The 22,953-nt window shown below is 52.0% G+C and overlaps 1 protein-coding gene across 2 annotated transcripts in view; it reads left to right on the forward strand.

Annotated features, from left to right (window-relative positions):
• Positions 1 to 22,953, forward strand: part of STK32B (serine/threonine kinase 32B) — a 415,059-nt gene that overhangs the window by 380,576 nt on the left and 11,530 nt on the right. For both annotated transcript variants that reach the window (XM_028089513.1, XM_028089520.1), the window contains 5 exons: positions 5,991 to 6,094; positions 13,545 to 13,661; positions 15,844 to 15,969; positions 18,722 to 18,853; positions 20,567 to 20,631. In XM_028089513.1, the coding sequence (XP_027945314.1) occupies positions 5,991 to 6,094; positions 13,545 to 13,661; positions 15,844 to 15,969; positions 18,722 to 18,853; positions 20,567 to 20,631 (544 nt within the window). The remainder of the gene's footprint in view (positions 1 to 5,990; positions 6,095 to 13,544; positions 13,662 to 15,843; positions 15,970 to 18,721; positions 18,854 to 20,566; positions 20,632 to 22,953) is intronic.

A 22,953-nucleotide genomic window follows, 5' to 3' on the forward strand; every position in this document is an offset into this window, starting at 1 on the left:
TTTTTATCAGTGTGCATGATCATGGTGAACCACTTAGTTATTTTTCTTTTGGGTTATGTTGAAACCCTAATTTCCTCCAGTGTAGAATTCCTGGATCTTCATACATACTCTTGACTTCAGTTCCAGTTGAATTAGCAGATTTAACACAATGACCTTATAGAGATTTTGGGATGTAAAACATAAATTATATATTGTGTGTGTGAAAATAAAAATAATTCATTATATATATTTATATTACATATTTATTTATGTTATATATGTTTATAATGAATTATTTTTATTTCAGCATAAGCATGGTGTAATTTGGTGGAAAATCTCTGGATTTTGAAGGAGATGTCGTAGGATTCTGATCATCGTTCTGAACGACTCCCGAGAAAGGGGCAGGGAGGGTTCAGATAAGGCTCTGAGTCTCCCCGCTGCATCACCCAGGCATGTAACTTGACTACTCCAAGCCTCAGCTTCCAAGATTAGAGATAATAATAACACTGCCTCACAAGGTCCTTCTGAAGATAAAATGAGTTAACACATGCAAAACTGTAGGACATGTTCTGTAAATATTAGCTTTGCCGAGGAGTAAATAATTTATGTGAAAAAAAAAAAAAACCTTGAACTTCTGGCACATGGTGGATGCTCCATAAAGGAACAGGTGTATTGGGTACTAGGCTGAAAATCGTAAGAATGACAGTCCAGTCCAGGCTTTTCCACTCACGTTCTCCATGGCCCTGAAATTACCCCTTTACCTCCTCAGTTTCTCCATCCGTGGGTTGGGTGCTCTGGGGATGGGTAGGGGTAATGTAGGAAGGAACTTTATGCCCTAGAAAGCTCTGCATGGCTGTTTTGTGCATGGTGATGGTAGTTAGAGGTGGCATTTCCAGCGGCTGAAGATAGATTCAGGGTTGGCTGTTCCCCCACCAGGTCATTGCCAAGAAGTTTTAATCAAGAAGGACATGGGGCATTTGGTTCATCTGTAATCCAATCAGGGTACCCAGACCTTGGGTCCTGGACATCCTTTTTGCGCAAGCCATAACTAACTCCTGTTCTCTGCTTGGTTTGTCATTTGCTGTCCTGGGGAGGCAGGGCACTGTCATCACTCACTGTCCTGCAAGGAAAGCCCAGGCCTGGCCGTGGCCGTGTTGGCCCATTCCATTCCTTCCGCAGTCAGACTCAATAGCAGCTAGCTCTCATTCTGTGCTGTTGTGAAGATTAAATGAGCTTACACCTATGAAACTCTTAAAGCAAGCCTTATTGGTACATGCAGGTGCTCCGTAAAGATTCCCTATTTTTATGAGCAGTGTATCAAGAGCTTAGAACAGGCCTTGGTACATAGCAAGGTACATAGTTTGTGGTTTGTATTATAATCGTTCATTTATTTAGTCAGTCAACAAACCTTTCCCACTTTTCTTCATGGCAGGCATGCATGAAGACCAAGCAAGACACCATGACAGTCCCTGCCCTCGGGGAGCTCAAGGTCTAGTGAAAAGCAGACAAAATGAGCAAAAATGCAGCAGGGTGTGTGGATGTTACCCTCAAGAGATGCCTAGGGAAGGTGGGGTCAGGAGGAAGCCCAAATCTAATCTGGAGGGAGGGGGATTGTAGAAAATAATAATATCAGAGAGGTATTTTGAAGAGCAGATGACACATGTAATGAGCGTTGTAGTATCTGGGACCTAGTAGCTTCCTGGAGGAGATAACTCTGGAACTGTACCTTTTGTGAGACAGCCCTGGTGAATTAGGGGAGAGAACAAGAGACAGACAGACAGATGGGGAGTTCCAGGAACAGTGAGCGGCAGGAGCGGCTAGAGCCCGGGGTGGCATGGGAAAGCCCAGGGGCAGAGTACAGCTTGGAAGATCTATGGGCAGGCACTAAAGGTACTGAATGCCAGGCCACGGAATTTAGATTCACTTAACCACACAGGTTGCCAGCCCTAGTCCCTTCCATCGCTCCACTAAAACTTAAAAAAAGACTCCAGGATCAAGTCACATTTCCAAGCCATGTTTGTTATTGAGTTAGGCCACTTTTGAGAGCCAGTGAAGCACATGAGCCCGTTAAAGGCTCTGACAAGTCCAGCAGGAGGGAACGTGGTTGAACCTCATCATTTCCCAGACACATTTGACCTCAGAATCCCTCCTCCTCTAAAATGTATTCGCCTCACATGAATCGGGTGGTATTCCCAGGAACACAGACTGTGAGACAGCCCTGAGGACAGGAAGACCTTTAAGCCGGCTACTACCGTGGTCTGTGTCCCATATTAGAAAACCAACTCCCCCGTCAGCAGCAAGAAGAACGGACTGGAGAAGACAACTCTGGAGGCCTGAGGCCTGGTGGGGAGGCCACCGGGAGATCTGAGCAAGGGCTGCATGTCTGCCCAGAGGAGGAAGCGGTACAAGAGCTGTGCGGGGTAGAGTCATCTGATGCCGACAGTGGAATGTAACCATTACAACGATGGGATTCCTGAACCTGGGCGTCAGGATCAGGGGTTCCATACCTGCCCGTAGAGCTGGGGAATGGGTGGTCCAGGCAGCCTCTCCTCCCCATCCAGCCCGGTGGCCGGTTCCAAAACAGGGGGGACGAGATGACAAGATGGTCTGCGAGGGACCCTTCATTTGTGCCATGCTGACACTCCAAAGCTGCGAGCTGTCTCTACTTCTGAGGCACGCAAGCAGTAAGCCAGACCAGCTCTATGGCATCAGGGGGGCAAGAGCCAATCGATGTGCATTTATTAAATGCCTCCTGTGTACTTTGCCTGAGTGCCAGGCCCTGGACGGGTAGGAAGGTGTAAGGGTGCATCGGCACCCATCCTGGCAGTCACTTTAGTACAGGAGGAAGGATTTTGAGGTGAGAAAACTGAGAGAGGCAAACCCCAGGTCTGCCACACCAGCTGGACGGCCGGAGCGAGTTCCTAGCCCCTCTTATGAATTTCCTAGGGCTGCTCAACAAAGTTCACAAACATGGTGGCTTGACACAGTAGGTCACTGTCTCAGAATTCTGGAGGCCAAATCAATATTGAAATGTCTGCACGGCCGTGCTCCCTCGGGAGGCTCTAGGAGAGGACCCCACCTTGCCTCTTGGGCCTCTGGTTGCTCCAGGGTTCCTGGCTTGTGGCCGCTCCAATCTCTGCTTCCTCCCGTGGCCCTCTCCTTTCTCCTATAAGGACATCAGTAATTGGATTGAAGATGGGCCCTACAGTTTATCTTGAGACGATTTTATCTGGAGATCCTTAATTATATCTGCAAAGACCCTATTTCCAAATAGGGTCCCATTCACAGGTGCCAGAGGCTAACACTTGGATCCATCTTTAGAGGGGATACTATTTCAAGCTACCACACCCTTCATGCCTCTACTTTCTTGTCTGAAAACGGAGACCATTACAGCACATGTCTCATTGGGTGCTTGGGACGCTGGCGAGAGAGGTTACATGCATAAAACCCTCAGCAGAGGAAATGGACAACTGGTTGCTCTTATTCATTCATCCACATGTGAGAAAAGTCTCATACCTGTCCTTGCAAATTTATACCTGCATGATGCTCTCGCTTCTACGCACTATGATTCCGGGCCACCAAAGCGGTCGTTTTGGTGGCATATGGATTATGGCAAAAATGTTTTTCATGTTCTGTCATCAGTCCCAAGTGTGTAGGGGAGGAAAGAATGTCACCGTCTCTGGGGGTGCAATCACAGGCCACAGATACTTGTCAATTGGTTGGTCATGACAGCCAGGACAGAATGCTGCTTGTGCCCTGAATTCCAAACAGGCGGGGGCTACTGGGCATGACAAGGATTTATGGGGAGGACCTCGGCACACACAGCCATCCCTGAGCTCCTGGGTGCCTTCCTGGCCCCTGCACTGTCTGAGCACACAGGCTGCGCCAGGACCCAGCCGTCCAGGCCCTGGGAATGCACAGACGGCACGATGATCCGGAACTCTCAGCACAGAGAAAAGAGGGCAGGTGCACAGACTGAGGTGCAGGGAAGGAAGTCCCTGGAGATCGGAGCTCAGTTTCAGGCTCACGGTGGGATGCAGGTGGGAAGCAGAAGAGCACAGTTCAGGGCTAGTGTCTGCTAAGAAACCGAATACTTGCTCACAGGATGCTTAATGAACAGGTGAGGTCGCCGTCTCTGAAGTCAAGCCGGTCTATAAGGGAAAGGCTGGGCAGACATCAAGATGCTAAAAATACACAAGTCAGCGTCTGGATGAAATTTAGGATGGTCCCCAGGCTTCTGGGCGATGGGGTGGATGGCAGTGAGACTACACGTGACAGGGAGAGGAGCTCGGAATGCCAATTCTACTACTGAAAACCATGCCTGAGGTTTCTGGAGCACTCACTCCAGCCCAGCCGGGCCGCGTATTCTCTTATTTAATCCTCACAACAGCCCAGTGAAGAAACTGTTCTTATTATCCACATTTCACCGCATTTCACTGAGGCAAAGAGAAGCTTACGTAACTTGTTAAACTCAGGTTCAGCCACGCTGACCTGCTTACTGGTCCCCAGCATAGCCCAGCGGTTTGTTTGTTAGGCTCAAATAACCAAAGGGGACATTTCCTCTAATTCCCAATCCTGCCTCCCCCTAATTTAGACTGAGCATCTTTGTGTGCTTAAAGAAATGTTGATATGAACCTTGCTTCAAACAAGGATTCTGTCCGTGCATGAGGCACACCTCAGCTTGGCACTTTCCGGCTGTGTGACATTCTTCATGCCACTGGCCCTCTCTGAACCTCATCTGTAAAATGGGTCCCAGGCAAACATGACCCTGGGGGCTCTTGTGAAGAGGTTCTCGTTAGAACCCGAGGGGGAACGTGCGCTGTAAGATACGGAGCAAATGGGGAGCATCGCCACAGGGCAGCCGGAGTCTGGCTGCTGGCTGCTAAGCCAAGAGCCCAGATGGGAGCGTTGCATGTCCTGCCCCGCCTGCCTCATCCAGCCCTCCCCGTTCCCATGCCCGCTGAATGCCAGTCTGAAGATTGAGCTGAAACATCTTTAATCACAACATGTTGTGGTTCCAAGGGACAGATTTTGTCTGCTCTGACAACTGTAAAATGGAATTACGTCTGCAAGTTAATTTGCTGGAAAGGATCCACATTTCACAAAATTTTCCTGGAAGCCAATACGAGCAATTAGAGCGTGGACGCACTCCTGGCCTAGCGACTTGGGGGTGGAGCAATGAGATTAACGCACCACTCGGCGCATTAGAGCACCTGAGGGCCCAGAGTCCCCCAGGACAAACAACCTGCCCTGAAGAACCAGCGTCCACCACCCCGGGGCCTCCCGCCTTCACTTTTTGTTCAGCTGAGGTGAAATTCACAGAACAGAATGACCCATTTCAAAGGAACAATTCTGTGGCTTTTAGTACATTCTCAATGTTGTGTGACCACCACCTCTCCCTAGTTCCAGAACATTTTCATCTCCTCCAGCGGACATCCACTAAGCAGTTGCTCCCCATCTTCCTGAACCGGGCAGCCCCCAGTCTGCCTCCTGTCTCGGTGGATTTACCTGCCCTGGGAGCTTCATATCCAAACTAGGACTGTTTCCTGCAAGAGGCAGCAGGCTCCACGGGTTCTAAAGCGTTGCCGGTTGTTGGGACGCCTGACCCGGTGTTGGTGCCAGAAACAGGGGGACATTTACGAGGTGCGGTTTCTTCATCTTAACTCAGATCTTACCGCGCCCGTGTTCACGCTGACAGTGATTCATGCTCCACCAATCCACCTCCTCCGGGGGGCTTTCCCAGTCTCCGCCCTAGCAGACCCCCTCCGCCGCACACTGGAGCACCCCTACTCCCCCCGGGGGCCACACCAGTATTTCCTGCGATGCCTGGGACTTGTTGTCCAGCCCGCTCGGGGCTTAACGGAGGGCAGGAGCCACGTGGCACCGTGGACGGAGTCCTGGCTTTGCCCTCCGAGAGGCTGGGTTCCTGCCCCCCCCGGGTCCCCTCTCTGAGGGGCGGTGGGTGTAAACTGTGGTGTGTGGTGACCTTCTCTCTGTCCTGTCTTTTGCAGCCCCGGAAGTGTTCCAGGTGTATCTGGACGGAGGGCCTGGCTACTCATACCCTGTCGACTGGTGGTCCCTAGGTGTCACGGCCTATGAGCTGCTGCGGGGCTGGGTAAGACACGCGCCTGCGTGGGGGACACGGGGAGCCCTGGAAGTTGGGGCTCAGGTCAGACCGGACCTGGGTGCTGTTGGCCAGCCACGCAGCTGGGAAGGAGCCCACGTGAGGAGTCAGAGGCCCTGGGTCCCGGTTCTGATGGCCCGTGTGCCTGAGATCCCCGAGCATGAGAGGGGCCCAGAGCGAGCTTCTGGTCCAGCTGCCTCCCTCTGTTCATGGGGAAATGGATGTTCACAGGGGAAGGTCTTACAGAAAGGCCAGCATCTAATCAGTGGCAGTTCAAACACCTTGGCATCGTGATTTCAAACACTGTCCTCTCCCGACCCACAGCACGATGTGCCCGCGCCTGATTTTCCAGCCTGATCTGAAGCTCTTTAAATATAAGGACCATGCTTCTTTTCCGTGTTGTTTGTTCGTTCTATATCTTCCCCAAGTACATAGCTCGATGTCCCCTAAAAAGGGGGCATTCGGTATGTCCTTTGGTTTTTATTTCATTTCATTTAATAGCTGGAGGTAACTAATGGCAACTGATAACTCATTTTTACTTTAGTAGAAAGAATTATGACAAACCAATTTTGAAGCATTTTTCTTTGCACAAGTATTATTGGAAAATGATACCACTGGACCTTGGTTTCCTTCTTGGTACAACGGGGATAAAAAGCCTTCAGTCTGTCTCATGAAGCTGAGGTTACCATGGGATCACTCCGCCCCCCGACGGAGACCCAAGGTTTGCATTTCACTCTCCTTCACTTCTCCAGACCCTGGCGCAGAGCCACTGGCTGCGTGATTGTGTCCATGCACACTGAGGCCAGTGGAGATGCACTCCTGGAGGGCAGGGGTGGCCCGTGCAGGTGACAAAGGGTGAGGAATGAATGAATGAATGAATGAATGATGGGAGTTTGCAAACCATCAAAGCCATGTGAGTGCAAATAAGTATTATTATTTTTAATCCTGTAGTTTAATAACTATTTCTGCTCTTGATCTCAATTACTTCCTCTGAATTCCTCAAAAGCATAATTGCTATATATGACGTTTTTAGAATTAAAAATATACATTTATATGTATACATGTATGTGTATACATATACATATATATATATATATAAGAACTTGTTTTCTCAGGCACTGAGTGAAAAAATTCATCTTCTTCTTGGCTGGTCCCTTTGTCGTCTGCTGGGTTCATTGATGCACACAGTCAGGAGGGAGTATGAGGGTCCCAAATGCTATATGAACCAGAGGACACAGGCATCCTCCAGATGCTGTTAATCTGACGTTCCCAGTCATACAAATGCCCTCGGCAAGCAGTTGCCCCAAGCATGATTGGATGTTCATCAGCAGAAAGTACCTTCTCTATGTTAAATAAAAAATCACTTGAGTAAATTTGAAGATCTAATTGGCTCCGTTAAAGGATCCACCATCTCGCAGCACCCCATCTTGCACGTTGCGAGGTGCTCCAAGGAGTCCTCCGAAATGGAAGGTTTTTATAGAAGGATGGGGCAAGATGTTATTAGCAAAAGAAAAAGATTCTTTTAGGCGAAGAGCTTTCTAGGGGGCAAGGCAAGGTGTCTTATCGTCAGACTATCCGTCTTTCTTCACGGGGTGGAGAGGACCCAGGGGGCAGACTCCCAGGCCAGGACTGAAAAATTCCCAAATCACCGGGTAAGATGACATTTCTGGGAGAGGTTAGACCTGCAATTAGATATGTATTAAGCCCTGGTTTGGGAACTCATTCTAAGGGACAGCACTTTGGGGCCTGTGGATTTTGTGTTGTTGTTTTTTGTTTTTTGTTTTTCAAACATCTGTCATTCCTCACGGGTCAGAACAGTTAAAGATGATGACTTGGCAAAAAGCCCCAAGGATAGAGTGGTTCTTGCTGCTTCCAAAATAAATCGTTTCATTTTCAATACGACAGAGTTTTCTACTCAGAGATCCAAATGGCGTTCAAGGGAGGAAAGAGAAGCACACAGTGCGATCGGGGACTTTGATGTAGTCATGGAGTGACTGGGTGAAAGGGTGCCTGTTCTGTGCTCGTGTTAACCTTTCTCACAAATGTCTGGGTCTGGCTTCACCTTTGACAGGTTTATGCAAACAATTAATTCTCTGTTTTTCATACATACGGGAAACAATCCCGTTTGGTAAAAAAAAACCATACCGAGACGCGTACCTGCTTATCTCTGGGGTGTGTAAATGGCTGTCCCTCCCCCCCAGAATTCCTCCATCGTGTCAGTGACAGCATCCCTGATGAGTGGTCATCCACGTCTTTGTTCCTTGGTTCCCTCAAAATCCAGGGAGCTTCCTACCTCCCAAAGATGAAAGCCATAAGGGGAATTTTCTGGTGTGTGTGTTCTAGGATGTTAGAGTTGGAAACAGAATGGGTGGGATCAGGACAGTCTGCTGGCTGGGGACCCAGGAACACTCTAGTCCCAGTCCGGAAAACAGCCGTCTCTTCTCAAATGCTCTGTAGGGAGAGCCGAGGAATCGAGTGTCATCAATGGGCTTAAAATCTCAACATCGAGACTCCCATGAGCCTGAGTGGATCTTATAGTCTGGACCAGGGACATAAGTAGGATCTCTGAGCCCAAAGTAGAATCTTAGTCCTCACTCCGCACACCTGCTAAGTGAAAGAAAGAGACCCAAGATTGTGCCGCCTGGAGAGTTCCCTGTTAGAGTACAGATCCCTTGGTCTCCCGGGACTGCGACCACACCCTCTGATTAGGGAGGAGCGGATTCCCCACCCACAGACCCAGAGAAGGGCCTTAGAGACCTCAGCACACCGTTGTCTGCTTGCCCACCTGCCAGGCTCCAGATGGCATCCCGACAGGTGATCACCCACCTGTTCACTGGTTCCCCTCAGCATCCAGGGAGCTCCTTACCTCCAGAAAGGACCTGTTTCCTTTTCTGACAGCTTTAAGGGCTAGAAAGTGTTTCCTCTCTCTCAACCGAAAGCTGCCTCCTCGTTATAGACAAAGGGGATCTTAGAGGAATTCACAGGGTGAAACCCTAGCTCTAACGGGTACCTTGTCAGTAATCTTAACCAAAGCTGGTAAACAGATCGAGTGCTCACAATCCTCATTTGTTAACTGGGAAAAAAAATTAATAATAATATCTACCCAACAGGGTTGCTTTGAGAATTAAGTCATTGCGATGGTGCTGATTAATCAGCGCGTGCCTGATGAATGTTAGCGAGCTTCCGCTCCTGGCTGTGATTCCTGCCCTGCGGGGCCTGCCAGCAGGCCGACATCCTCTCTGACTTAGCACCTTTCCACGCTGGAGCGGGCACTGGGAGTGGAGGCTGGGTCACGCCTGGTGGATGAGCACCACGGGGGGAAGGCCCAGGGGCCCCGTGAGCAGAGGTCTGTGCTGTCGCTCGGGGCTCCTCGGGGCTCTGATTCTGGCTCAGTCACTGACCTCCTCTGAGCCCCGGCTTCCTCCGTCATGAAATGGGGATTATGAGGCCGACCCACGGGCCACAGTGGGGATGGCGTGAGAAAATGCGGCAGAGCACACACCGCGTCCCGGATGCGTGTTAGCTACACTCCCGGCAATGACTCTGAGGTAGGATGATGCACATAAAGTGCTGATCGCTTGCTCACAGGAACATGGAGAATACCTGAGGGAAGAGACATCTAAGCTGGGTCACAGAGGAGCTGCTGGAGGGAACAGTGTGGATACAGATGGGGAAGAGCCACTGTGACGGACATAGCAAACATGGTTGACTGACCAGCATTCAGAGGACAGTCGGGGGACAGTCTGTAGAAGCCCCTGAGGTCAGCTGGAGACACTCGGGGTTACCAGGTAGGCAGTGTGGTGCTGTCGGTGGACGTGGTGGCACGGTAGTTGAGCGAAGGTCCTTTGCGATCCCCTTTTCTGGGCTCACATCCTGGCTTGGCTACATGGTCTCTGAATGATCTGGGGTGAGCTCATTCCTCATCTACCAAGTGGGGGGATGGGATTTCAAGCCCAAAGCAGAGGGCTCCTCGACTTTAGCACTGTGGACACGTGGAGCTGGGGAATGCTTTGTGCTGGAGGCGGTCCTGTGCAGTGCAGGATGCTAGCAGCATCCCTGGCCTCTCCCTACCAGATGCTGGCAGAAATCTCCCCCACTGCGTTATGGTAACCAAAAGTGTCTCCCAACGTCATCCAATATCCCCTGGGGAACAGATTGTCTCCGCTTGCGGACCACTGCCATAGAGTAACCAAGAGGACTAAATGAGATCCTGAGTGCCAGGCTCATGGCACATTGCATTGCACAGAGTGGGCTCTTGATGTAGACAAAGGGTGGGGCCTCCAAACCCCCGCTATGGTGCCTTGAGGCCCTCTCTGCTTCTTCCCAGCCACTTCCCTGACCTTGCCTTGGACCCCAGTCAACTCATCTCCTTGCAGTCTTGTAGACAGAGAAGGTCTAGGGTGCAGAAAGGTGATGAATAAAGAGGGTGTGTGGAGCTCCCCTAGAGGCTGCAGTGCAGAACGAAGAACTGGGTCTACACCCCCTGGATGGGCTCAACCGCAGAGCAGAACAGGGAGTGTAATGGTAATGGTGTACAAAGCTGATGGAAGGAGAGAGGCAGTCCTCGAGCTGAACACTGACTTCTGGTCCCTTGGTAAAGAGGCAGAGCAGTGTGCCAGGAGTCAGGACCTGGGAGGAAATGGACTCTGTGATCTCACTTTCTGGGTTTTCTGTCTCCATTAAGGTAGGGGAAAGCGCGTGTGGGTTGTTCTAAGGTTTTCAGGCTATGTTTCCTGGATCTCTAGGACCCAGCAGAGGTGGTTCAACAGTTCTGGGGGGTGGGGAATGCTTCTTCTGGCTTTGGAGATTTCATAACCTGAGAAAGTGTTCCTCACTTTCATCTGTTCCATGTTTGGGATTTGGAGTAAAAAGGTTTTGGGGAAAAAAAAAAAAAAACATTGGATTAGATGGTCCCCAAAGCCCAACTCAGCTCTAACAGCTCAAATAACAAGTCTGTAGCAATTCTTGTCCCCTCTCTTCGATTTCTTGGTAAATTGGCCTTTTTTGTAAACTGAGTGTCCTGGAATAGAGACCCACCTGCACTCCATAATGAGTATATCCGGCGCCCTGCTGCTAAAATCACTTTCCCCAGCAGTACATGTAATTACTTTACCTTAGAAATGCCACTTTCTTTTCTGAGTCAACACATCCTAAGGCCAATGCATGAGAACCAAGCTTCAGTAGAATTCTTTCCCCGAGCAGGTGAAATAGTGATCTCAGGATTTGCCAATATTCTCGTAGAAGGAGCTGGGCTTCTCTGCAACCACCCACATGGACGAAGGCTGAGCCCAGAGCTGCAAGCTGCAGAGCATGTCCCATGGTGTTCCCAGCTTGTCTGCGAATGTATTTAACCACTGTGTTGGCCTCGTGGCTTCTCAGGGTTACCATAATGATCACCATTGTTACTCTTACTGGTCTGGTTCCCTCCAGAAGCGGAGAGGACAGAGCTAGAGAGTGGCGGGTTTGGAGAGGGGATGGAAAAGCAGATTGATGCATGCCTTGAGGCAACCAAGAAGGAACGACAGAATGCAGTGTGAATGATGAGAAAAACCTTCCTATTTGTTGCTGGCTGGCTCTCCAGGCAGGTGCTCCGCCAGGCAGGCTCTAGTACCGGAGAAACCTCAGGGAAGGAGGACCTGCATCTCTGTGGGATGGGAGCAGGGTCGCTGTTTGTCTTCCAGCCTCAGTGTCCCGACTTCTAAAATGAGGAGGTGAGACTGCTCCATCTCCCAAGCTCCTCCCACCTCCACGTACCGCTGGGACAGGATGGGAGGAATGGTTTCTCCAGAGGCAAAAAGATGGGAAGAAGCGATCTGCAACAGTCCAGAAACCGACGTCTCCGCTCTCCATGTTCACTCCTATTATTTCTAATCATGGTAGCTGCTACTGGTCAAGTAAGGCAGGTCCTGCGAAGGCAGAGGAAGGCAACAGCCTCAGGAAGAAATTTGCAAGTGTTCTTTACTGGAGCCCTACTCCACTTCCCATGACATTGGAAGAAAATGTTTGAAGACATATGTAAAAAATGTTAGCATGTCTAGTTAGCTGGCCTTTCTAGGGAGCCCACAGGTTTTGGCTTTGCTCTGCAGAATATAGGACAAAAGGGGGAGTTCCCAATTCGATTGACAGATGAAAGAGGAGGAAAAGTCAGGAAAAGTTCCCCTTCTGGGTAGGCACATCAGAAGGCACAGCCACACTCCCACGGGCAGATGTCTTCCCCGCAGGGGAGCCCCATTTGATGAAGATAAAGATGCTCCTCCGTTCCAGGGATTCATCACCCATCCAGGGCTCAGGATGCCCTCACCTCCTTGGGCTGGGACCTCCTATTGGCAGCAACCCTGTGGGAATCCAAATTCCACGGGGTTGGAGCCCGTGCCTTAAGAGCCACGTGAGCCCAGTACAGGCTCCAACCCCCTGCAGGTGTCCAATCAGTGTTTGTGGATGGATGGACTCATCAAGCTTGTCATCGTGCTCTGCTGGATGGCGGAGGCTGCTGGAGAGCCTGAGAACACAGAAATGAGTACAATACAAGCCCACCCTCGAGGATGCCCCAGCAGGAATTTCGTAGCAGACAATCAGGTTCACGAGGACAACTATGAACTCACTGCTCTCAGTTTCTCTAGTTGGTGGGCCACACGTGCTCCCGAAGTGACTGCCTGTTCCAGCCCTGAGCCACTTGACCGTGATGCAAACCTCAAAGCATCTTGGCCCATGGAGCTGGGTGGAGGGTGAAGAGGGGGAGAGAACCTGGGTGGGAGAGCAGGTGCAGAGTTCAGACAGTGTGCAAGCTCTGTACCCAGGGTCCCATCCCAAGTTTTGAGAGGTTCTCGGAAGCAAGAAACTGCCCAGGCAATGTTGGAAAAATGCGTCAGGAGGTTCAATGCTCTGCCAAGCTGGCCAGTTGGAGAACAGAGTTATACATCCTCACTGGGGGAGAGGGGAGAGGGTGGTAGATAGAAGCCCGGCATCCCCCCATCCATCCACCCTACCGGACCCAGACCTTGGTGATTCCGGCCCTGTGCACCCCCAGCTGGCTCAGCCAGTCCTGGGAAATGTGGTGTGAGGTCCACCAGCAGGTAGGGGCCTTGACTGGAGGTGATGCTGGGTGTCCAGTGGATGGTGAGAGCCACCCCACCCCCAGGCCTGGAGCAGGGAATCAGGAGTTAGGCTATTGGGTGTGGATCCTGCCTCTGCCACTTACCGGGTATGTGACCTTGCCAAGTTCGTTTAAGCTCCAGCACCCACCTGCTGGGGTCTGGCCCGACCCTGCAGGCCTGGTCCCTGTTGGCACATGGGCCAACTGCTCTGTGGTGGAAGAGGAACGCCCACTGTTATGTGAAGGGAAAGAATAAGCCACCCCCTTGTGTATACACCATTTTAACCGCATGTGCGGTGTCTTCCGGTTGGCTTCTCTCTGACTCCCTGTCTGGTCCTTTGGTTGCAGAGACCGTATGAAATCCACTCGGCCACACCCATTGATGAGATCCTCAACATGTTCAAGGTGGAGCGCATCCACTACTCCTCCACGTGGTGCAAAGGCATGGTGGCACTGCTGAAGAAGGTAAGGGGACAGCCACCAGCCGGCAGGCCTGGGGGCCGAAGTCAGTGCAGAAAGAGGCATCCCAGCACATTCAGGCATGACAGAAGGAACGGAATGCCAGTGCTGGGCTGGATAAAGTAGGCAGAGGGCTCACACCACATCGTAAGCACACTCACAGTCTCGCGTCCAGGATCACGGAGCCACTGGGTGCTAGAGTCCACGTGGAGATACATCTGCGGCAACAGAGCCCCAGGATCTTTTCACTCCACTACAAGCTCCTAATAAATAGAAATACTTAACGCATACGGCTCTTTAAAATTGTTGCCACAGATGGTCTTTTAAGTCACTGAGCTTTAAGAAATGGGACATCTCCTGACTTTTTCCAGGAGCTAGAGTTGACCAGAACAAAGCACTGGCTCCCCAAGGGTGTCCCCTGGGCCAGCAGCGGCAGGAGAAGCAGCAACAGCGGGGAGCTTGTTGGAAATGCAGATTCCCAGGTTCCACCCAGACCTTCTGACTCAGAAACTCTGGGGGTGGGGGGCCCTGTGGTTTGTATTCCCATCAGTTTCCCGGGTGGTTCTGAAGCCCGCTCAAGTTTGGCACAGTAAGGCTGTGGTGCCCTCCTTTGGAGGCTGGCATTAAGCCTTCCTGCCTCGGAATCCCCCGAGACGCTCAGGGCGGATAGAGTCCGGCACGTGGCTGGGACCCAGGCATTTGTAGAAGGACGACGGTAACGGCGGCCAGCAGTGCTTGAGGGAATGTCGTGTTCTGGGCCGTGCGCTGGCTCTTCGCAGTCCTCACAGCCCTGGGAGCCCATATTAGAGGTGAGAACACAGAGGTTCAGGAGGGCACAGTTCCGTCCGCGCCACGGGGCCGTCCGAGGGCGGAGGCGAGGTTTGAATCCAGGCTGTCCCCGCTCCAGACACCAGCTGTTCTTCCCTACATCACTGTCCATGACTAAGTTGCTCTAGAGGAAATTCAGTACTTGCTTCTTAGAAGTCAGGGGTCCTTAGAACCCACTGCTGACTAGAATCACCTGGATGCCCTGTGCCGGAGCCACTGCCTGCACCCCTCCCCGCCCCCTGCACCCAGGAGCACTGCTTGTCCGGAACAGGGAACTCCCATGGAGCACAGGAGTGGAGTCTCTGTTTAAATCTGCACCTGCTGTTTTGGGGCAGCCCCTAGGAGAAGGCTGCCATGACCAGCAGATAGGACTTTGCCAGGTGTCCTCACGTGGTGGGACCGCAGCCTGCTCGCTGGGCACAGCTGGGAGATTTCTGCAGTGTCGGGGGACAGGCAGGGAGCAAACTGGCCAGGGGGCTCTGACTTCTAGCTCCCACCTGTTGGCAGCTGGGTACCACACCCCCCTTAGCCCTGGCCAGGCCCTTACCAAACACCTTGGGTCCCATCCTAATCATGCGCTGGAAATGGAAGAGTTGCCTTTGCTCTTCCTGCTCTAGAGGAGGAAACAGGTGCACAGCCTTCAGCAGCCTGTCCGAGAGCCTCGCAGCTGGGGTGGGGGTTGGCAGGCCTGGGGCAAGGGCCCCTGTGTGTCACTGTTAGCCCAAGTGTTCTCTGTGCTAGGTAAGCCAGTACGTATTTGAAAAGCTGAAATTGACAGCTGAAAGAGGAGGTGCACCCATCTGGGTGCAAGGTAGTACTGTGTGGCTATTTTTTAATATACTGCATGACCCCGTATTAGGAAAAATTCTATTTGAGGTGAAGCTAAAATTTATACCCTTGGCTACAAATGAGGCCACTCTATCAGGCCACAGAGGTCACCACAGAGCTGCCCAGGGATAAATTCTATTACACTTTCTCGCACATCCGTTACCAAGCTGACAGTCTCAAGATGAGGTGGCTAATTCTTTTTATATTTAATTGGAAGCCTCTGCAGACATCAGCGCGAGTGGGATGTCACGGGCGCTAGTCCCCAAGGACAGCGCGGTGGCTGAAAATCCAGGTCCTGCCAAAGAGTCTCTCTCTGGGTGACTGTTTGGAAGCAGCCCGCCCTCTGGGTTCCTCTCTGGCGACAAAGGGCTGAGTGTAGGTGACGCTTCCGACAATGGCAACCCAGAGCACAGAATTAATAGAACATAAAAAGCAGAGGCATCTTCATTTTTGCTAGATTTCTACCTTCGGGGTCCCCGTTAACCTCGCGGGGCACATAACTCAGGCAAGCACGTTTGCCCTCTGCCCACAGCTCCTGACCAAGGACCCTGAGAGCCGCCTGTCCAGCCTCGGTGACGTTCAGAGCGCACCCTACTTGGCCGACATGAACTGGGATGCTGTGTTCGAGAAGGCGCTGACGCCCGGCTTTGTGCCTAATGTGAGTGGGGGTATGGTCCACTGGCATGCCATCCCTCTGCAGGGTCCCCTGCCCCGCTCTGGAGGAACACCCCGAAGCTGGCTGGGGAGGCCTCTGCTGGCCATGGCCACAGGAGCTCCAAAGGGTTCACATTACGCAGAGATTGACTGTGGATTTGGACCTCTTTTCCTAGATTCCACCTGGGAAGCTTCTCTCCTTGTAGAAGGTCTTTGTGGGCACAGAGCCTCCTTTCTTTTATTGAATCACACCCACTGTGTGCGCAGGTCCAGGCACTGGTGAGGGGAGAACCACACCCACCTACGTGCATCCACCCACCCACCGATCCAGCTGGCCTGTGTTCGCTGAGTACCTGCATATGCGGGCACTGCGTGTGACTCGAGGGGAACCCCTATAAAGAAAACAGTCTTGGTGCCCATTGTCAAGGAGCTTGCAGATGAGAGCAGGCCTCCTCACTGTGCTACAGTTAGTTGGCCTTGGGACCAGATGATTCTTGGGTGGGGGCCTTTCCTGTCCATCGGAGACTAGTGGCATCCCTGAACTCTACCCGCAAAGTGCTGGTGGTCCTCCCCAGTTGTGACAACCAAAACCATCTCCAGACATTGCCAAGCACCCTTGGCGACAGCTGCCCCCTGTTGACAACCAGTGCACTAGGAATTTTGTACCAATAATAAGCCCATCAACATACAAAGGCACCTAGAGTGACTCAGGGCTGGGTCCTGGAGGGAGACTGCAGGCTGTCCCACCCTGGGGGCACAGGCCGTAGAGACTTGGGTTCACTACCACCTCTGTGACCTCAGGTGTACACCAGAAGGGGTTCTTCACCTGTGCTGGGGAGATGAGAGAGATCACACACCCCCCAACCAAACTTGGGAACAGTAAATGCCAAGAGGTCTCCCAAGACTCAGAGCAGGACCTGGTACTCAGTGAGCCCTCAGTAAATACCACTCTGGTAATGGCTGTTTTAATTAATAAGCCTGCTGGAGTTCTGGACTCGCTTCCCTTGGTTGGCTTCCCTCAGAATGCACACTCTGGATATGCCAGAGAAATACGCTAGCCTCCTTGGTGGTCCTCTTCTGCCCAGTGTAGGCCAGGTTGACGAAACCCAGGGATCTTGATGCAGTCCTTTGTATGGAGCACAAATTGCCTAAAGCAGTCTCCCTGTTGCCAGGGCTGAGCCTTCCCCGAGGCTGTGTGCCAGATGCCTGGGTGACCCTTGGGGCCAACGTGGGTTGTGTCCATCAGCCTTTTGTAGACTGCACCTCCTGTTCTTCCCCAAGCCCACCCAAACACACTCATGCACACTCACAAGCACATGCACACTCTCACTCATGCACACTTCCACACAAACACGCGCAGAGGACCCCTGCTTCAGCCACACCGGATGCCTGCAGTTGTGCTCTCTGGCCACACTGTTTCTTAGCCATGTACCTGTGCACATGCTACTTCCTCCTCTGGGGATGCCCTTCCTCTCCTTGTCCCCTGGCATCTCCTGTCCCTCCTTCAAGACCGCTTCAAACCCAGTGACTGGCCCATTTGAGGGTCTTGGTAACCGCCTTCTGGGAGGGAGGCAAACTTAAGCATTGCCTCCGATGGGACACGCCCCAGGCCAGCCCCCCACCTCCTTACCTAGAGTGAATTGCAGCCTCTCTGATCCTCCACCAGACAGGTGCGTAGATGTACATGAGCAGTTAATATCATCCTGTTACAGTGCGTCTGCCATCCCCTGAGAGCTTCGGAGGCCAGAGCCCATGTAGCCTGGGCTGGCCTCTGCCTGAGAGAGACCCCAGAGCAATGGGTGGTGCTAGAAGGCACTAGAAGTTCTTGATGTGTGATTGTCACACAGATATAAATGGATGAATGATAATGGTCCAACGGGATTGAGTGTTGTGCGTGCCAGGCATTGTTCTAAAATTCCACGTGCGTTATCTCATATAAGTTCCATGACAGGGAAGTGCTTCTCATAGGTAGTATTCTCAGGTTAAGTAACTTGCCCACGATTACTCAGTGAGAAATTGACCTCAGGGAGTCTATATCCAGAGCCTGCATTGAAAGGAATGAATGAGTGAGTGAATGAATGAGTGAATGAGTGAATGGCAGATAAATCAGGCCAGGAAAGACTTGGACCAGATTTTTGGAAGAGGTCCCTGTGCACCTGCAGACTGTGGATGGCATAACCACCAAGCTGTATTGCCTGAGGGGACTGGCGTCCCTAGCTGGGTCCCAGGATGGACAACGGCCACCTGGCACCTTGGGTGCGCAGTCCAGAAGTCAGGGGGACAAAATTCCTCCTGACCAAAGTGGGTGGAGCCTAGCCTGTCTCCAGCTGAGGGGTAAGAGGGAGCTGGCATGGGGAACTGGGAGGATTATGGCCAGAAATGGCATTTTAAAGCTAAATTTTTAAAAAGGATAGTTATAGAAAAAATAGTCATAACATGAGAACGTGTGTGTGTGATAAAATAAGTGATTGAGTCAGACTGGGAAACTGAACTCAGCCTGGCAAAAGGAACCTTGACAGGAAGGAGACCGAGGAGTCACGGGGATGTGAATGGGGTTGGGGGATACGAGTATAAATGAACGAGGTCTGCAGGGAGAATGTGCTTCTCCTCACCAGGAAAAAAAGACGTAACTGTGTACCCCACTGTAATAGTCAATCATTACGTTGAATGAATGATGGATGGAATGAATGAATGAATGAATGTCCAAGGATGGGGGGAACCAAGACACTCGAGTCTGCTTTTCTGCTTGCTTTCAGAAGGGGAGATTGAACTGTGATCCCACATTTGAACTTGAAGAAATGATCCTCGAATCCAAGCCTCTGCACAAAAAGAAGAAGAGGTTGGCGAAGAACAGGTCCAAAGACGGCACGAAGGACAGCTGTCCTCTGGTGAGCGGGCTCTCAGGAGCGGACCCCGGGAGGGGAAGGAATCCTAGACTCCAGGGAACGGAAAGGAGCGAGACTGCTTTTTAGGCCTGTCACTCGGCCTCTCCACACACCTGCATCTGCAGTCAGTAAAATGGCTCCATCGATGGAGTGGTTTTTACAGCGAGACCGAGGGAACCGCCGCGGGTGCACGTGTCCGTACGCGCCGCTCACGTGGCCGCGAGTCCTAGTGCAGGGGCCTCGTGCATCTCTGGGCAGGAGTGGAGGAACGCGTGCCATGCGGGGGGACACCGCGCCGTGCCGGGCAGTCCTGGGCGCGCTCTGGAAAGACTGTGCTGTGGAGGCACCCTGGGGGTGGGGGGGCCGCCCTTCATGGGCCCCGGGCACAACGTGGTGACTTAAAGCCACCAAAACGTGTTCTCTCACAATTCTGGAGGCCGCAGTTCAAAATCAAGGTATGGACAGAGCTACGCTCTCTCCGAAGGCTGCGCCGGGGCGGGGGGGTCCTTCAGTGCCTCTCCCACTTCCAGTGGCACGAGCGGTCCTTGACCCCTGTGCTTCAGCTGCTTCCACCGGTACCTGCCTCCTTCGCCGCGTGGTGCCCTCCTGTCCGTGTCTCTGGGCCTTCACAGGGCCTTCTTCTAAGGACACCAGAGGTCGGTTGAGGGCCCATCCTACTCTAGTAGGACCTCAAAGACCCGGTTTCCCAATAAGGTCACATTCACCATTACCAGGGCTTAGGACTTCAACACGTCTTTTTATTTTTATTGTTTTGTAAGATTTCATTTATTTATTTTAGAGAGATCGAGAGAGAGCTAGTGAGGTGGAGTAGCGGGCGAGGGAGGAGGAGAAAGAATCTGAAGCAGGCTCCTTGCTCACCACGGAGCCGGACTCAGGGCTCGATCCCACAGCCTGTGGGATCATGACCTGAGCCCAAACCAAGAGCCAAACACTTAACGGACTGAGCCAACGAGGCGCCCCTTGACACATCTTTCTAAGGGGCATGATTCAACCCACAGCTGCCTATTCCCCCATAAAAAAGATTTAAAATTATATTTGACAGCCATATGGGTATGAAGATGAAGGTAGCTTTCAATGCTAAAAGTTCTTTTTCTCCCCTCCTTATTTTAAAAGAAATCAAAACATCTTTGTAGCCCCTAAAAGTACTGTGGGCCCTAGGCCCTAGGCCCTAGGCCCGCTGAGCCTAATGCAGAAGCTGGTCTGGAGACACCTACGTGCGTGTTAACAAGGGCGCAAGGGGGGGCGGTGTTCCGCACAGGTGTGCAGTACCCATCCGGCGTTCACCCAGTCTCTACGACCTGGGTTACAGAGCACTTGTTCTTGGCATCTGTTCTGGAAGAGGGTGAGAACCTTTGCAGGGTGGTCTTGAAATTCTCCCCCCGCCATCCCACTTCTTAATAGGCCTAATGAACACTCCAGCAATCGGGAAACCAACTTCATGATTTTCAACCCATATTCCATTCCAACATGACTTTTAAGTTGGATTTAATGGCTTAAAATTGAGGCAAACATCTTCATCTGCCAGGCTCCCCCTATAGCCGCCCGTACCGTCAGGGCTGCTCAGCCACATAGCTCATCCCCAGCCCCAGGCATCAGCAGTCCCATTTAGATCCAGCTTTGTTCATGGTCACTCCTCTGTCCTGGCTCCCTGGAGGGTGCTCCGTCATTTACGCTCCCCTCTCTGCTCTTTGGCAGAATGGACACCTCCAGCAGTGCTTGGAGACCGTGCGGAAGGAATTCATCATATTCAACAGAGAGAAGTAAGTCCCCCACCAGCATCTGCTGGACAGAGGCCCTCCCAGATGGCAGCAGCTCTCCCCAGGAGAATGGTGGTCCCTGGCCCCCCGTGAAGCCAGCCATGGTGCGGGAAGGGAAGCAGCAGGTGACCCCGTGTTCTAATCCTGCCTCTGCCATGCAAGCCAGGCACCACCTTCATTCCCTGGACCTCAGGGTCTTCATGCAAAGTGGGGTAGCCATGGCAGGACCGGGCCGGCACACAGGGTTGCCGGTGCAGCGGGGCTGATTCAGGGATGGCTCGATGCCACAGCTCTGGATGGAAACCGCCCAAGGTCTGCCCCTGCCAGACTGACCTGCCCCTACCAGAGTGACCATACAGGACGGGACGGCTCACTTCACTAAGCCTCATTTTCAGCATAGACAGGATGGAAATCCCTCCCTTGCTGTATGGTTGTTGCAAGATTAAATGAGGCTGTGGATACCATGCCTGACAAGGTCGGAGTCCTCATGCGACTCCAAAGCCGCAAGGATATGGAGACAGGAACGCCAGGGATGGCCCGGAGCCCCCAGAAGCTGGGAGAGAGGCCTGGACCAGATTCTCCCTCAGCCTCCAGAAGGAACCAACCCGGGCTACCAACCTTGAGTTCAGACTTCTGGCCTCCAGAACCAAGAGACAATAAATCTCTGTTGTTGTAAGCCTCCCAGATGGTGGTGATGTGTTACAGCCGCCTTACGAAATCGATACCGTACCCTCTGAGTCAGAAGCTGGCTGGTGAGCGAACAGGCCTGGTGATCTGCATTTTAACATGATCTTGGTGTCATTTGGACGCCTCATAGTTTGAGAACTTCTGCTGAGAGAGACCGAGTGTGCTCAAACGGAGCCTCCTCTGGCAGGTTCTGAGCTGGTCACAAGAATCCCTATCTAAAACCGCAAACCTTCCAGCCCTCTGTCTCCCTTGCTCTGGGGTAGGGAGCTGCAGCTCTGAGCCCTCCTGGGCTTAACTAAGTGTGCTCCCGAGGGCCTCACCCCTGCATGGCTACCTGGCCCCTGCACAGAGCCGGTGTGCTTCCTCAGGGAGAACAAGCCCTGGGGCAGAGAAAACGTTCCCCTCCCCCGCATTCAATGAGAAAGCCATCCTTAGTATGCAGTGCCCGGGGGATGCAGGCAGGCATCAGCCACGCCAGCTCCTCTAGGAGATTCTCATTCAGTCCTTTAACAGGAAGCCGTAATCTTGGACTGGACCCTGAGACATGGAAGTAGATCGAGCAGGGCCAGTGCCCTCAGGACGCTCGCAGGTGGCAGGGGAGATGCTGGGATGCAGACGTGGAGGGGTCACTGTGGCGACGCGGAAGACATGCCCTGGGTCCAACCTCTCTGGACCTCAGGTTCTAAACAGAGAGCAAAATTTAAATGAGCACTGCCTAATTTTCTAGAAACACAGCTTATTACTGGTTTCTGGTCTCAACTGACAGAAGGCCACCAGGCCAGGTGGCCAGGGTGGTCCAGGGACTTGAAGGCCTTGGCATCTGAGGCTTCCATTAGCTTGAGGAACACACTGTGGGTCGTGTCCTTCTATTTGGGGCCAAAGAGATGAGTGCAGTTTTCCCAAAAGGTCTTTTCAATAGCATATGACAGAGTTTTCCAGAATCGGGAGCCCCTGGTGAGAGAGGAGTTTCAGGAGCTGGATTTTCTATCTGTGCTATCTCTTAAAGAAAATGACAGACTTAAAACCACATTAAAGTGACGTTTGGAGGCCCTGAAAATGTTATATTTAAAAAAATCGAATTCTGCCATTTGTTATACTAAATAATACTATTAATAATAATAAGCGACATCAGGATATGGTTTTATGGTTTGAGATCCCGTTTCTTTAATCCGGATTTCGTAGCCTCGGTCCTATCGACATTGGATGACGACTGACATCAATGTTTCGATGCGGGGACTGTCCTGTGCCTTGTACGATGTTTACCAGCATCTGTGGCCTCCGCCCACAGATACCGGTAGCCCCTCTGTCGTTGTGACGACCAAAACTGACCCCAGACGTTGCCCGATGTTCCCCAGCAGGCAGGTCGCCCTGGTGAGGAGTCACTGCTTTGATCCTTACTGTCCACACTTTCTGAGGTGCGTATTATCAGGATTCCCCACGTCTGCAGCTCTGAACTGAAATATGAAGGACTTGAAATCTAATCTCCCATCCCCTAGATCCTGGGCTCTTTCTACTGCATGTGCTTTCTTCCAGCTGTTCGGCAGATGTTTATTCAGGGTCAGATACAAGGGGACACAGCTGGGAGCAAGCCCCCCCTGTTCTCACGTGGCTCCCATTCTGATAGAATGAGCTTCAGGA

The sequence above is a fragment of the Eumetopias jubatus genome, unplaced genomic scaffold (assembly GCF_037043125.1).
Source record: "Eumetopias jubatus isolate StellerSeaLion01/CBP00866 unplaced genomic scaffold, mEumJub1_p1.0 scaffold_2, whole genome shotgun sequence".
Taxonomy (NCBI): Eukaryota; Metazoa; Chordata; class Mammalia; order Carnivora; family Otariidae; genus Eumetopias; species Eumetopias jubatus.